At 36.7% G+C, this 16309-nt stretch overlaps 2 protein-coding genes across 7 annotated transcripts; both read left to right on the forward strand.

Annotated features, from left to right (window-relative positions):
• Window positions 1-2953: 2953 nt before the first annotated feature.
• Window positions 2954-7246, forward strand: LOC112033487 (large ribosomal subunit protein uL13w). Its single transcript, XM_065774612.1, is given in 6 exon segments — window positions 2954-3102; window positions 5177-5275; window positions 5448-5509; window positions 5512-5563; window positions 5673-5760; window positions 6921-7246. Coding segments are annotated over 6 exon segments (594 nt in total). The 3' UTR covers window positions 7065-7246.
• A 2315-nt stretch (window positions 7247-9561) lies between these two features.
• On the forward strand, window positions 9562-14836 carry LOC112033483 (FACT complex subunit SPT16). 6 transcript variants are annotated; one of them, XM_024066253.2, is made up of 6 exons: window positions 9562-9856; window positions 10169-10274; window positions 10383-10434; window positions 10675-10726; window positions 11043-11071; window positions 11281-14836. In XM_024066253.2, exon 6 carries the CDS (start codon window positions 11335-11337, stop codon window positions 14542-14544), a length of 3210 nt encoding a protein of 1069 aa, XP_023922021.2. In that variant the 5' UTR covers window positions 9562-9856; window positions 10169-10274; window positions 10383-10434; window positions 10675-10726; window positions 11043-11071; window positions 11281-11334; the 3' UTR covers window positions 14545-14836. The 6 variants fall into 6 exon arrangements, with proteins under 6 accessions (XP_023922021.2, XP_065630704.1, XP_065630705.1 ...); XM_065774632.1 differs by having other exon boundaries at window positions 10206-10274; window positions 10359-10434; XM_065774633.1 differs by having other exon boundaries at window positions 10206-10274; window positions 10383-10461.
• Window positions 14837-16309: the final 1473 nt, after the last annotated feature.

Below are 16309 nucleotides of genomic sequence, written 5' to 3' on the forward strand. Positions count from 1 at the left end.
CCTGATTAAGGTGAATGTAAGGTCTCAACAACGCATTCCCCAAAGAAATCCTGGTGGACACCTGGAGAGAGTTGCTCTTTCCCTTTGTTTATCTAATAGGGCAGCATCAGCACCGGCAGTAGTTGTAGTTATACAACTTTGTGTACGAACAACTTCACTTTGAATATGTTTTAAAAAGGTTCTAGTCGGTTTTATTTTTTCTCCTTTTCATTGTGTTTTGGAAAACCTTGTTTAATTACTTTCTGCTTGTAAAATAGTGGGAATTAAATATTATTAATAAGTTATACTTCCAGACTTTCTGTATTTGTTAAATGTGTTCACCTCCGCTGTTGATCTGTTTCCAAGTTCCCACTATTTGGCATTCATTGGACCAATGATTTCCCTAACTACTTCTGGGATTAGTAGAACTTACAGCTAGATATTAGTAAGAGAATACAGTTTCAGATGCTTGGGGTATGCTGTATCAGATTGCCTGGTCTTTGGATATGCTATATCTGATAGCTGAATTTTGTGTCTTATGAGCTCGTTGTGAACTCGTTTCTAGAAGAATTACTTTCTTACTTTCATAAATATGGAAATACACAGATGACCTCGGACTGTTTGCTATTTGGTATCTTAGTAACAAGTCTGGAAGGAAATCAATCAGCATAACGAATAAAACTTTGATTGCCAATCCTCAGCTGCTTGACATTCTGAAAGTAAGCATATGAAACGTTTTTCAACCCCCCAAGAAAAGGGAGTCAAGAATATATAAGAAAATGTCACGTTCGTACAAAATTGCAGATTAGCTTGTATAATCAGTTAGATAATTTAATGAACGTATTTTACATGACATCTACCAAGCTCACTGTATTAGGCATTTGCATTAAACAGGAACTGTTGCCATCGAAAAGTGGCTTAGCTGATGAATTCAGTGCTTACTCTACTTGATCTAGTTAATAGTTATGTGAATGTGTTGCGGCATTCATAAGAACTTGATAAGGAAGTGCCGATGCCATGCCATGCCAAAATTGAATGTTATTAGAAACAAATTAAAGGGCTAATTTTTGTAACAATATACTCTGATTAATGCAGATCCCAAAAGAAGAAGTCTGAATAATAACTTCTTTAACTATAAGTAAAATTTTTCCTTTCCAAGTACAGGTAATTTTCCCCCCTGAAATGTACTTTAGGAAAGGATATTATAAACGGGCAAAGAATCTTTAAGCTTGATAAAAGAGATTGTCACTTCCATCTGTAATAGTTGCAAATTCTCCACACTAGAAGAGTCCAAGGCACTATTATTAAAAAGCAAAAAAGAAAAGACCCTACCAATAACACGTCTAATTGTTACAAATAGCAGCAGTATAGGAAGCATATACCTCAAAGAAGAATAGCTTTTAATGTTAGCAAATGGAAAGTACAAAAGGCCTCAGAAAGGGACCCTTTGTGAACAGTCTGTTAGCTTAATCTAACACGTCAGCCTCTTCCCTCTTGTCTCTTTGACTCCGGCAACTAGCCCACACTAGCCAACAGCCCAATACCTTCCCACCCATATATCAAACGAATATAAAAATGGAAGTTAAGCCCAACCATTCCACCGGAATTCGGAACACATCAAATAAGCCCAAATCCAAATAACTTAACTAAGTCAGTCATATACGCTCAACAACCTGACCCTTCCTCCCATAAACATATCACAAACCCTTCTCCAATCTCAGTCCCTTGGGCAAAATATTACTTTTTAAGTAAAATTTGAGAAGAATAGCATGTGAGTGAAGTTATTTAGTTACATATACTCTTTTTTAAACTCGAGTTTAGCAAATTAGATTTTCATCTTTTTTAAACTCGAGTTTAGCAAATTAGATTTTCAATTTGTCATGCAATGTCAGACTGTCATACAACCTAAATTAATTGGAATTTGAGTTTGATAAACTCGATTTTAGGTTAGAACTCGAGTTTAACAAATTTGAGATTTAAGAAGAGTCTATATTGCCAAATAACAGTACGTTTAGGCTGCGTTTGAATCGGGTGAAAAGCATTTCCGGAAATGCTTTTCACAATTTCCGGATGTTTGGTTGCGCACGGAAAACGCATTTTCCGGAAATTAATTTCCGTTGACCAGTGGTCAAGGCTGAAAACGATTTCACCTTTCATTTTCACTTCAAATCTAATTTTCCGGAAAATTAGAAATAGAGCACGAAGAGAGAGAGGAAGGAAGAAACGGTGAGCCCAGGCGCACTCCACCTGAAGCACGTCCTCGCCGGTCAGATGGCCATCCTCGTCGCCGTCGCCTCCTTCGTCCTTGATCTCGTCGCCTACTTCGTCTCCGATCTCGTCGCCTCCTTCGTCACCGATCGCGCAGCCCTCTCGATCGCACCGCCCTCTCGATCGCGCCAAGATCGCGATCACGGCGCCAAGTTCGTGCCTGCGAGATCGCGCCGAGATCACGCCGTCCTCCTCTGGGTCAGATCATCATCTTCGATCTCGTCGTCGTCTCGATCGCGCCGCCCTCTCGATCTCGTCGTCCTCCTCTGATTTTTTTTTTTTTTTCCGTTGCGGTGGTGTGTATGGTGGATTGTCCGTGGGTTTTGTGTTATTGTTGTTGTTTTTTTTTTTTTTATGAACTGATTGTTGTTGTTGTTGTGGTTGTTGTGTTGTTGTTGTTGTGTTGTTGTTCTGGAATTTGCTGCTGCTGTATTGTTGTTGTTGCCGGAATTTGTTGCCGGAAATTGTGAAAAAATGGTAGGAAAATAGCATTTTCCTAATTCGGATGTTTGGTTGCGCACGGAAAACGCATTTTCCGGAAATTAATTTCCGTTGACCAGTGGTCAAGGCTGAAAACGATTTCACCTTTCATTTTCACTTCAAATCTAATTTTCCGGAAAATTAGAAATAGAGCACGAAGAGAGAGAGGAAGGAAGAAACGGTGAGCCCAGGCGCACTCCACCTGAAGCACGTCCTCGCCGGTCAGATGGCCATCCTCGTCGCCGTCGCCTCCTTCGTCCTTGATCTCGTCGCCTACTTCGTCTCCGATCTCGTCGCCTCCTTCGTCACCGATCGCGCAGCCCTCTCGATCGCACCGCCCTCTCGATCGCGCCAAGATCGCGATCACGGCGCCAAGTTCGTGCCTGCGAGATCGCGCCGAGATCACGCCGTCCTCCTCTGGGTCAGATCATCATCTTCGATCTCGTCGTCGTCTCGATCGCGCCGCCCTCTCGATCTCGTCGTCCTCCTCTGATTTTTTTTTTTTTTTCCGTTGCGGTGGTGTGTATGGTGGATTGTCCGTGGGTTTTGTGTTATTGTTGTTGTTTTTTTTTTTTTTATGAACTGATTGTTGTTGTTGTTGTGGTTGTTGTGTTGTTGTTGTTGTGTTGTTGTTCTGGAATTTGCTGCTGCTGTATTGTTGTTGTTGCCGGAATTTGTTGCCGGAAATTGTGAAAAAATGGTAGGAAAATAGCATTTTCCTAATTGAACCAAACACATAAAAATATTTTCCACAACAATTTTTCTAATACAACCAAACACTTAAAAATATTTTCCTTTTTCGAAAAATAGCATTTCCGAAAAATAAGTATTTTCCGGAAAATATTTTACGACAACCAAACGGACCCTTAACAACTCAATTTTCTTGAAAATATACGTGAGTAAAAAAATATATATAAAAACTACCATCGTGCTATCTACCTAAAATTGTCATTAAAAACTACTATTCAGCAAATTTTGCCCAACCCCTTCTTATGATCCAGGCATCCCCAATCCCTTCAATTCACGACTCCTTCCTCAAATCCTTACAAAACCTATCCTCCAACAAAAGAGAAAAGTCACCAAAAAAGAATTTGCTCTATTCGCAAAGAGATTAAAGGAAATATGTGACGCCCCTGAAGCAGTTTCCTCTGACCCCGAGACCGTCACGATCATTCCTCAAGTCAAGCTTGAACACTCCATCCAAGAGGAAAGGCACAAATCAAAAGGTCAGGGCCAAATCACGATCACAGGTGAGTATTCCAGTCAGTACTTTCCTCTGTATCGAGTCTGTTTGTAAGGGAGATTATTTAGCGTGTTTTCCTGCTTTTTAATGACATTGGAGTTTAGCAAAAAAAAAAAAAAAAAAAAAAACTGCAGAACCAGTGACTGCAGAAAATTTTTTTTTTTTGGGTCTATTTGTGGCTATTTAATTATTTTGAACCTCAACAACTGTCATAAGGGTCACCTCTTCGCGAACTGTATTGAGATTCAAGCAATATGACTTTTAGTTGGAAGTGTGCTTAGTCTAACTCTTGGTGACTTTACCTCGTCCATCATTAAAGAAGGACGAGGTTCACTGCCCACTCGTCCTTCATTGGACGAGTGTATAGAAGAAGAAGAAGGATGGTAAAGGAGGGACGAATGTACCAACCATTCGCTCTCTGCTCTGAACATTGCTATGGACGGCCATATGGACGAGTGATTGACTTTGTGTTTTTCTTGCACGATCAACAATATTTTATTAATAAATCTTAAGTGGTAGGTTATTATTAGCTAATATTGGTGAGAAAAAAATAATTTTTTTAGAAAGAGAAAAAAAATAATTTTAATAGTACGTTAAAATTAAAATCAGTATTAATTTTTATTACAATATTTTCACAAAACTTTCACAATAAATCTTAAGTTGTAGGTTATTATTAGCTAATATTGGTGAGAAAAAATAATTTTTTTAGAAAGAGAAAAATTGAATTAAGTATGATGAAATAGTTGATTTAAGTATGAAACAAATTCTTTTATATTTACATTGTCCTTTTTGGTAATTTATCACTCAAACCACTACTTTTATAAGTGCCAACAAAACACTCAACTTTTTCAAAAAAATACTTTTTAACAGCTTTTACCAAACACTTAAGGGGGTGTTTGGTAAGTATTTTTAAACAACAATTTTCAATTTTTAAACAACATTTCACGCATTTCAACGCACTTTTTCACCCACACGTATTTCTACAAATATTTTTAAATAACAATTTTTAATTTTTAAACATATGTACCAAACGGGCTCTCAACTTTTTGAAAAAATATTTTTTCATTAAGCACTTTTTAAAAATTCCACTTTTTGAAAAAAAACCCACTTTCAAAAAACTAAACCAAACTCAGCCTCCATAACATTTTAAAACCTACCAGTTTCATCCTAAAAAGACAATTTTGCTTGCTTTTCTGGGATTTTTAGGAGATTTCATTGGGAATTTTCAAAGGGATTTATGTGTGTTGTTTGGCTTGGATCTTTGCTGTTTTTTTTTTTTTTTTTTCTATGGCGCACTATTCGTGGGTAGCATACTCAATCTCTTTCTTTCTTTCTTTAATATATAATATGAGTTTTGATTATTATTTATTATTACGCCGGGTGTGATTGATGCATAGAAGTTCTTTTCTCCCATTCTTTCCCTTGGTCAATAATCAACCAAAGTTCTCTATAGGTTTCACTACTTTTTTTTTTGTAGAATGATTCCACACAAGACCAAGCGTGGAGCTGCTGCGCTTGCTCGATTTAAGGCATACGAGGGATTCCACCACCATATGATAAGATCAAGAGGATGGTCATTCCTGATGCTCTCAAGTCTGTTTCTTCTCTCTCTCTCTCTTTTCATTTCTTTTCTATATTTTTCAAATGTCTTAATTAATTGTCTTGTGCTTTCTAAAAATATATATATTTATAATAAACACAGGGTTTTGAGGCTTCAGGCTGGACATAAGTATTGTTTGTTGGGCAAGCTTTCATCTGAGGTTGGATGGAACCACTATGACACTATTAAGGTCAGTCAGTCTTTTTGTTTCGACTTTGTAGATTTCTTTTGCCTTGTCAGATGTTCTGCTAATATACATACAAATGTGGCATAGTTTTACCTTTATATATAAGTTTCTTAATGCATTTTATCTACATTTAAAGCATAACAATTACTATACTGTTTTTGTGTCATGTTCCATAATATTTAATTTTATTGTGGATGATACTGGGAGATGACATTTTAAAGAGGTGTTTGCTTTGTCTTATTTTACTTCTTTAACTGTGTGGTGGCACTGGTGTCGGTGCTTGTTTTTTTATTTGGAAATTGTGATTAATCAAAAAAGAGGATTTCCTGTTGTTTAAGTCATCATGAATACTCTTTTTTTGTTCAAAATTTCCAATTACCCAACTCCAGTTTGAACTATGTTTTTCTGGGTTCAGTCAATTTCTTATGACTATTCTTATTTTAGATATTTGCATTTTTTCTCAACAATATCTTTAACCATATTGAAATAGCTTTGCTATTTGCCTTCATATGGGCATTTTCCTTGGATATTGATATGTTATATGGTTGTTGATTCCCCAATTAAATGTTGATGCTGAGTAACTTGTTGGATAATGTTTAGAAATACTAAGCAATATTGGAATCTCTTCTGCTGTATTCGTGCTGGNCTTTTAATGTGTGGTGGCACTGGTGTCGGTGCTTTGTTTTTTATTTTGGAAATTGTGATTAATCAAAAAAGAGGATTTCTCCTGTTGTTTAAGTCATCATGAATACTCTTTTTTTGTTCAAAATTTCCAATTACCCAACTCCAGTTTGAACTATGTTTTTCTGGGTTCAGTCAATTTCTTATGACTATTCTTATTTTAGATATTTGCATTTTTTTCTCAACAATATCTTTAACCATATTGAAATAGCTTTGCTATTTGCCTTCATATGGGCATTTTCTTGGATATTGATATGTTATAATGGTTGTTGATTCCCCAATTAAATGTTGATGCTGAGTAACTTGTTGGATAATGTTTAGAAATACTAAGCAATATTGGAATCTCTTCTTGCTGTATTCGTGCTGGCAGGGTTAACATTGTCTGCATATTATGTAGTCATTATTAAGTGATTGTTCTTCTTTGACTAATTAATGGTTGTGTGAGTGCTTTCTAATGCTTGTGAATCTCTTTGCTCCTGCAGGAGCTTGAGAGGAAGAGAAAGGAAAGAGCTCAGGTTGCATATGAGAGGAAGAAGCAGTTGACAAAATTGAGGGTTAAAGCTGAGAAGACTGCTGAGGAGAAGCTTGGCCCCCAGCTCGAAGTTATTGCACCTATCAAGTATTAAGCATTGAAATGCGGTTATTTATATTGAAAAAACCATGGGACAGTTGAGTTGCAGTTAAATTTCTTTAGCATTTTGTTACAATGTTTCTGGTACATCTGCCTTGCTGCAATTTTTGAAGTAGAAGATGTCATGTTATAAATTCTTATCTGACTTGGGTTTTCAAATTAGCTATGTTTGTGTCATTAATTGTCTTGTACTCCATTATACATTTTTTACTTAATTTGCGATGTCATTTGTATTTTTTGTTTGTGTGGATTGGATGATAATATTTTCATGTTATTTCTAGAATGTTTACTTTTAGGGTGTGTTTGGAATGAAGTGATTGTTGTTGTGGGGGTGATTTTTGGAAGGGTCTGGGGATAGAGAGGAGGTGCTGAGGAGAGCCTTATTATTATTATTTTTTTGATGGGAGAGATCCTGATTAAGGTGAATGTAAGGTCTCAACAACGCATTACCTAAAGAAATCCTGGTGGACACCTGGAGAGAGTTGCTCTTTCCCTTTGTTTATCTAATAGGGCAGCATCAGCACCGGCAGTAGTTGTAGTTATACAACTTTTTGTACGAACAACTTCACTTTGAATATGTTTTAAAAAGGTTCTAGTCGGTTTTATTTTTTCTTCTTTTCATTGTGTTTTGGAAAACCTTGTTTAATTACTTTCTGCTTGTAAAATGGTGGGAATTAAATATTATTAATAAGTTATACTTCCAGACTTTCTGTATATGTTAAATGTGTTCACCTCCGCTGTTGATCTGCTTCCAAGTTCCCACTATTTGGCATTCATTGGACCAATGATTTCCCTAACTACTTCTGGGATTAGTAGAACTTACAGCTAGATATTAGTAAGAGAATACAGTTTCAGATGCTTGGGGTATGCTGTATCAGATTGCCTGGTCTTTGGATATGCTATATCTGATAGCTGAATTTTGTGTCTTATGAGCTCGTTGTGAACTCATTTCTAGAAGAATTACTTTCTTACTTTCATAAATATGGAAATACACAGATGACCTCGGACTGTTTGCTATTTGGTATCTTAGTAATATGTCTGGAAGGAAATCAATCAGCATAACGAATAAAACTTTGATTGCCAATCCTCAGCTGCTTGACATTCTGAAAGTAAGCATATGAAACGTTTTTCAGCCCCCCAAGAAAAGGGAGTCAAGAATATATAAGAAAATGTCACGTTCTTACAAAATTGCAGATTAGCTTGTATAATCAGTTAGATAATTTAATGAACGTATTTTACATGACATCTACCAAGCTCACTGTAGTAGGCATTTGCATTAAACAGGAACTGTTGACATCGAAAAGTGGCTTAGCTGATGAATTCAGTGCTTACTCTACTTGATCTAGCTAATAGTTATGTGAATGTGTTGCGGCATTCATAAGAACTTGATAAGGAAGTGCCGATGCCATGCCATGCCAAAATTGAATGTTATTAGAAACAAGTTAAAGGGCTAATTTTTGTAACAATATACTCTGATTAATGCAGATCCCAAAAGAAAAAGTCTGAATAATAACTTCTTTAACTATAAGTAAAATTTTTCCTTTCCAATTACAGGTAATTTTCCCCCCTGAAATGTACTTTAGGAAAGGATATTATAAACGGACAAAGAATCCTTAAGCTTGATCAAAAGGAGTGTCACTTCCATCTATAATAGTTGCAAATTCTCCGCTAGAAGAGTCCAAGGCACTATTAATCTATTATTAAAAAGCAAAAAAGAAAAGACCCTACCAATAACACGTCTAATTGTTACAAATAGCAGCAGTAGAGGAAGCATATCCCTCAAAGAAGAATAGCTTTTAATGTTAGCAAATGGAAAGTACAAAAGGCCTCAGAAAGGGACCCTTTGTGAACAGTATGTTAGCTTAATCTAACACGTCAGCCTCTTCCCTCTTATCTCTTTGACTCCGGCAAATAGCCCACACTAGCCAACAGCCCAATACCTTCCCACCCATACATCAAACGAATATAAAAATGGAAGTTAAGCCCAACCAAAGTTAAGCCCAACCATTCCACCAGGATTCGGAACACATCAAATAAGCCCAAATCCAAATAACTTAACTAAGTCAGTCATATACGCTCAACAACCTGACCCTTCCTCCCATAAACATATCACAAACCCTTCTCCAATCTCAGTCCCTTGGGCAAAATATTACTTTTTAAGTAAAATTTGAGAAGAATAGCATGTGAGCGAAGTTATTTAGTTACATATACTCTTTTTTAAACTCGAGTTTTAACTCAAAGTCAAGTTTAGCAAATTAGATTTTCAATTTGTTATGCAATGTCAGACTGCCATATAATCTAAACTAATTCAAATTTGAGTTTAATAAACTCAATTTTAGGTTAGAACTCGAGTTTAACAAATTTGAAATTTAAGAAAAGTCTATATTGCCAAATAACAGTATGTTTAAACAACTCAGTTTTTTTGAAAATATACGTGAGTAAAAAAATATATAAAAACTACCATCGTGCTATCTACCTAAAATTGTCATTAAAAACTACTATTCAGCAAATTTTGCCCAACCCCTTCGTATGATCCAGGCATCCCCAATCCCTTCAATTCACGACTCCTTCCTCAAATCCTTACAAAACCTATCCTCCAACAAAAGAGAAAAGTCACCAAAAAAGAATTTGCTCTATTCGCAAAGAGATTAAAGGAAATATGTGACGCCCCTGAAGCAGTTTCCTCTGACCCCGAGACCGTCACGATCATTCCTCAAGTCAAGCTTGAACACTCCATCCAAGAGGAAAGGCACAAATCAAAAGGTCAGGGCCAAATCACGATCACAGGTGAGTATTCCAGTCAGTACTTTCCTCTGTATCGAGTCTGTTTGTAAGGGAGATTATTTAGCGTGTTTTCCTGCTTTTTAATGACATTGGAGTTAAGCAAAAAAAAAAAAAAAACTGCAGAACCAGTGACTGCAGAAAAACCAGACCCCTACCATATATAAACCCATTTCCAAAAGCTTCAAAACGTCAACTTTTTACCTTTTTTACTCAACCTTCAACGTTTATCATCTTCATTTTCTTAATCTTTAGCTAGTTTCTCTCACTCTTCAATCTTTACTAATCTCTTTGATCCAAATAACATGCAACGAAAAGCCACACTCAGCGTTCATATTTTCACATTTTGGATCAGTTTCAGAGGCCCAATTGACCACTTTCCCTAGTCAAATCGATGATCTGCATATGGGTTCTTCAACAAAAAGTAATATTTTTTGTGAAATTCAATCAATTCTCTATCTGGGTTTTGCTAGTTTTGATCAGATTTTTCAGACTTTGAGCTTCATAGTTGTTTTGGTGTTTCTCTTCTTAGGTAGCAGAAATGGTGGATCAGGGGCTTCATCTGGAAAATTAAAGATTTAATTGTGAGTTACTTTGCTGATTTACATATGGTATTGCAATCCCTCTAACTCAAAGTTGAGATGTTTAAAATCTGATCTATTATTTGAAAATATAAGAGATATGCTCTAAAAAAATTCAATTATTAATTATTTTGTCAAAAAAAAAAGTTGGTAGCTATTTATTTCTTAAATTATTCTTATTATTTATTATCATGTAGGTTTTGATCCGTAGAAGTTGATCTAATATGGGATTTTTTTGATCAGGAGGAGGGGATGCAGGGCTTTTGCCACAGAGCAGGCAAACCAGTGTAACTGTGTAAGTTCTTACTTTGTTCTCTCTCTCCTCTGCACATGTTTAATTGCTAAGTTTGGTTCCTTAGAAATTGTGGAAAGGAATGAAAAAAAATGTAAAACTTTAAATGTTAAAAGTTTTTGATTGTTGAGGAAGACAAAAATTTGAAGGTACTACTTTACTTCAGAACTTTGACGATGGTTGACTTCGTTTTTCCTTTGGAATTAGAAGAACATGATGCCAGGAATACTGTTGTGTTTCTTAATTATTATTGTAAACCTAAAGGAGGGTTATATGTGAATTGATTTCTAATTGCTCCTTTCCTGTAATTTCCATGCAGGTACTACCAAAGGAAGCAAATTCGATGATGTAATTTCTAATTGCTCCTTAGCTTTAATTTCCATAGTGGTTCTATAATTCAATTCTTAGTTACTTAAATGACAACAAATTTGATACTCGTTCTAGCTTTATCTTGTTATGTGCCATTTAAAAAAAAAAAAAAATCATTCTATATATGGCAGAAAGTAGAATAAGTTTTCAGAGTGGAGCAAACTGAGAGATGTATTATTTCTTAACAGTTTATGCTGATTAGAATGCTGGCTCAATAGTCAAAACATATCAGAAGTATATCAATGGCAGAACATCGGAATGGTAATGTCAAAAATACAAATGGCAAGGCATCAGCAGCCACCAATACATATACCATCAATCTCGAAAACTTCAGTAAGCGGTTGAAAATGTTCTATTCTCATTGGAGTGAATACAATGATGATTTATGGGGTGCTTCAGATGCCCTGGCTATAGCAACACCTCCAACTTCTGAAGATCTACGTTACCTGAAATCGTCAGCTTTGAACATCTGGTTGGTTGGTTATGAATTCCCAGAAACAATTATGGTCTTCACAAAGAAGCAGATCCATTTCTTGTGTAGCCAGAAAAAAGCTTCTCTCCTCGACGCTGTGAAGAAGTCTGCAAAAGAGGCTGTGGGTGTTGAAGTTGTGATGCATGTGAAACCCAAAAATGATGATGGGGTTGGACTAATGGATAATATATTTGAAGCTGTCAATGCTCAGTCAAACTCCAATGGTCATGCTCCTGTTGTTGGACATATAGCAAGAGAGGCTCCTGAAGGAAAGCTTTTGGAGACATGGGCTGAAAAGTTGAAAAATGCGAATTTTGAGTTAAGTGATGTAACAAATGGGTTCTCGAGTTTGTTTGCTGTCAAAGACAATACAGAGCTTACAAATGTAAAGAAAGCTGCATTCTTGGCTTCATCAGTGATGAGAAGTTTTGTGGTCCCAAAACTTGAAAAGATTATTGATGAGGAAAAGAAGGTTTCCCATTCTTCATTGATGGATGACACGGAGAAGACCATCTTGGAACCTGCAAGAATTAAAGTCAAGCTGAAGGCTGAGAATGTTGATATATGTTATCCTCCAATATTTCAGAGTGGAGGAGATTTTGACCTGAAACCAAGTGCTTCCAGCAATGATGACAACCTTTACTATGATTCTACCAGTGTGATTATATGTGCAATCGGATCCCGATACAACAGCTACTGCTCAAATGTTGCTCGAACTTTTCTGATTGATGCCAATGCGAATCAGAGCAAGGCTTATGAGGTTCTCCTCAAGGCACAAGAAGCAGCCATTAGTACTTTGAAATCTGGGAACAAGGTCAGTGCTGCATATCAAGCAGCGCTTTCTGTAGTTGAGAAGGATGCTCCTGAATTGGCTGCAAACTTAACTAAAACTGCAGGAACTGGAATTGGCCTTGAGTTTCGTGAGTCGGGGCTTAGTCTTAATGCCAAGAATGACCGCAAATTTAAACCAGGCATGGTTTTCAATGTCTCACTTGGATTTCAGAACTTGCAGGCAGAGACCAAAAACCCAAAGACCCAGAAATTTTCAGTGCTGCTAGCCGATACAGTTATTGTTGGTGAAGAGGTTCCAGAGATAGTGACTGTATCAAGTTCTAAAGCTGTGAAGGATGTAGCTTATTCATTCAATGAGGATGATGAAGAAGAAGATGAGCGGCCAAAAGTCAAATCTGAGACTAGAAGCAGAGGGACTACCTTATCTAAGGCAACGCTTAGATCAGACAACCAGGAGATGTCAAAGGAGGAGCTACGAAGGCAGCACCAGGCTGAACTTGCCCGCCAGAAGAATGAAGAAACTGCTAGGAGGCTTGCCGGAGGCGGTTCCATTTCAACGGATAATCGTGGTGCTGGGAAGACAATAGGTGATGTGATTGCATATAAGAATGTTAATGATCTGCCCCCTCCAAGGGGTTTGATGATTCAAATTGATCAGAAGAATGAAGCCATCCTATTGCCAATTTATGGAACCATGGTTCCTTTCCATGTAGCCACCGTGAAGAGTGTGTCCAGCCAGCAGGACAGTAACCGTAATTGCTATATCCGTATAATCTTCAATGTACCTGGCACCCCTTTTAGTCCTCATGACTCTACCACCCAGAAGTTTCAAGGGTCAATTTATCTCAAGGAAGTTTCATTCCGCTCTAAGGACCCAAGGCATATCAGTGAAGCAGTACAGCTGATCAAAACCCTTCGCCGACAGGTAGCCTCCAGGGAGTCCGAAAGAGCTGAGAGGGCCACTTTAGTTACTCAGGAAAAGCTGCAAGTTGCAGGAGCCAAATTCAAGCCTATAAGATTGTCTGATCTATGGATTCGTCCTGCATTTGGTGGTCGGGGAAGAAAGTTGACTGGTTCACTAGAAGGCCACACAAATGGGTTTCGATACTCTACTTCAAGGCCTGACGAACGTGTAGATGTTATGTATAGAAACATCAAACATGCATTTTTCCAGCCATCAGAGAAAGAGATGATCACTGTGTTACACTTTCATCTGCACAATCACATTATGGTGGGAAACAAGAAGACCAAGGATGTGCAATTTTATATTGAGGTAATGGATGTGGTCCAGACACTAGGCGGTGGAAAAAGATCTGCCTATGACCCGGATGAGATTGAGGAAGAGCAGCGTGAGAGGGATCGAAAAAACAAAATCAATATGGACTTCCAAAACTTTGTGAACCGAGTAAATGATCTGTGGGGTCAACCTCAATTTAAAGCGCTTGACCTTGAGTTTGATCAGCCCTTAAGAGAGCTAGGTTTCCATGGGGTACCTCACAAAGCCTCAGCTTTCATTGTCCCTACTTCAAGCTGCCTGGTTGAACTGATAGAGACACCATTTGTGGTAATAACTTTAAATGAGATTGAGATTGTTAACCTGGAGAGAGTTGGTCTTGGGCAGAAGAATTTTGATATGACTATTGTATTCAAGGATTTTAAAAAGGATGTTTTCCGAATAGATTCTATCCCTTCAACATCACTAGATGGCATCAAGGAGTGGTTAGACACTACTGACCTGAAGTACTATGAAAGCAGGTTGAATCTCAACTGGCGACCTATATTGAAAACTATCACTGATGATCCAGAGAAGTTTATAGAGGATGGTGGATGGGAGTTCTTGAACATGGAGGTCAGTGATTCAGATTCTGGGACAGAGGAGTCAGACCAAGGGTATGAGCCTTCAGATGTACAGTCAGATTCAGGATCGGAGGATGACGATGCCAACAGTGAATCATTGGTTGAGTCAGAGGATGATGAGGACGAAGACTCTGAAGAAGACTCAGAGGAGGAAGGAAAGACATGGGAAGAGTTGGAGAGGGAAGCAACCTATGCAGATAGAGAGAAAGGGGATGACTCGGATAGCGAGGAAGAGAGGACAAGAAGGAAGATGAAAGCTTTTGGGAAGGCTCGGGCACCTGACAAGAGGAATCCTGGTGGCCACCTTCCCAAGAGGACAAAATTAAGGTGAATGTATGGTCTCGACGACAGCGTTCCCCAAAGAAATCCTGGTAGACACCTGGAGAGAGTTGCTCTTTCGCTTTGTTTATCTTATAGGGCAGCATCAGCACCAGCAGTAGTTGTAGTTATACAACTTTGTGTACGAACAACTTCACTTTGAATATGTTTTAAAAAGGTTCTAGTCGGTTTTGTTTTTTCTCCTTTTCATCGTATTTTGGAAAACCTTGTTTAATTACTATCTGCTTGTAAAATAGTGTGAATTAAATATTATTAATAAGTTAAACTTCCAGACTTTCTGTATATGTTAAATGTGTTCACCTCCACTGTTGATCTGCCTTCAAGTTCCCACTATTTGGCATTCATTGGACCAATGATTTCCCTAACTATTTCTGGGATTAGTAGAACCTACAGCTAGATATTAGTAAGAGAATACAGGTTAAGATGCTTGGGGTATGCTGTATCAGATTGCCTGGTCTTTGGATATGCTGCAGATTAGCTTGTATAATCAGTTAGATAATTTAATGAACGTATTTTACATGACATCTACCAAACTCACTGTAGTTGGCATTTGCATTAAACAGAAATTGTTGCCATCGAAAAGTGGCTTAGCTGATGAATTCAGTGCTTACTCTACTTGATCTAGTCAATAGTTATGTGAATGTGTTGCGGCATTCATAAGAACATGATAAGGAAGTGCCGGTGCCTTGCTAAAATTGAATGTTACTAAAAATAAATTAAAGGGCTAATTTTTGTAACAATATACTCTGATTAATGCAGATCCCAAAAGAAAAAGTCTAAATAATAACTTCTTTAGCTATAAGTAAAATTTTTCCTTTCCCAGTACAGGTCCTTTTCTCCCCTGAAATGTACTTCAAGAAAGGATATTATAATCTGGCAAAGAATCCTTAAGCTTGATCAAAGGGAGTGTCACTTCCATTCAGTTATATTTCTTGTTGACTACCTCCTAGGAGATACTGAAACATGTGTCAAGATCTGCTTTAACATTTACTAAACCTTCTTTACATGAAAAATAACATAATAAAAAGAGCATTTCCATCAATTCCATCCCATGAAATAATATTCATTATTATTCATTAAAAGAACATATAATATATCACAAATATCAGCCTAAATGCCTGATTACCCAATCAAAATCATGGAAATCCTTACACATGTTCATGCAAGACAAGAAAGAGAGGGTATTATCCTTCACTGTGATAGATGCATGCTTATTTGCTTTAATATGTTCACTTCAAAACAATAAAACTAAGTTTGTTATTTGTTATATAATTGCTCGCTTTTAAAATTTGAAATCATCCATGATGCTTTTCATTTTCAGTACTATATAATTATTCATACATATATATATATATATATATATGAATAATTATATAGAAAGATACCATATTTATGCCTGCATTTTGAGGGCTAAGGCAAAAAATTTAATTGAGTTTTTTATTTTAAAAAAAAAAATTGCACATTGCTTATTTTAAGTAGTACTTTATATTTTTAATTAAAAAAAAATCCAATATTCTTACTTTTAAAAGACTCTTTTTTTTGGGTGGGAAAATGCAAAGTTATAATCATTTTAATTAAAAAAAAACTTATAAATTAATGTGACAATGAATGTAATTGGTGGAATCTCAAAAAAATAATAAATGAGTATTTGAATAAATGATATTTGGGATCCTACAAATTTTATAAGTGAATCTTACAAAGATGTATAATGTATCATCAATCACAAAAATAATTTAAAAAAACATTTATTAGATTGT

Source organism: Quercus suber, unplaced genomic scaffold (assembly GCF_002906115.3).
Source record: "Quercus suber isolate HL8 unplaced genomic scaffold, Cork oak 2.0 scaffold_95, whole genome shotgun sequence".
Classification (NCBI taxonomy): Eukaryota; Viridiplantae; Streptophyta; class Magnoliopsida; order Fagales; family Fagaceae; genus Quercus; species Quercus suber.

Coding starts and splice junctions, on each gene's coding strand:
- LOC112033483 (XM_024066253.2), top strand. CDS start 11,335: ATGGCAGAACATCGGAATGGTAATGTCAAAAATACAAATGGCAAGGCA.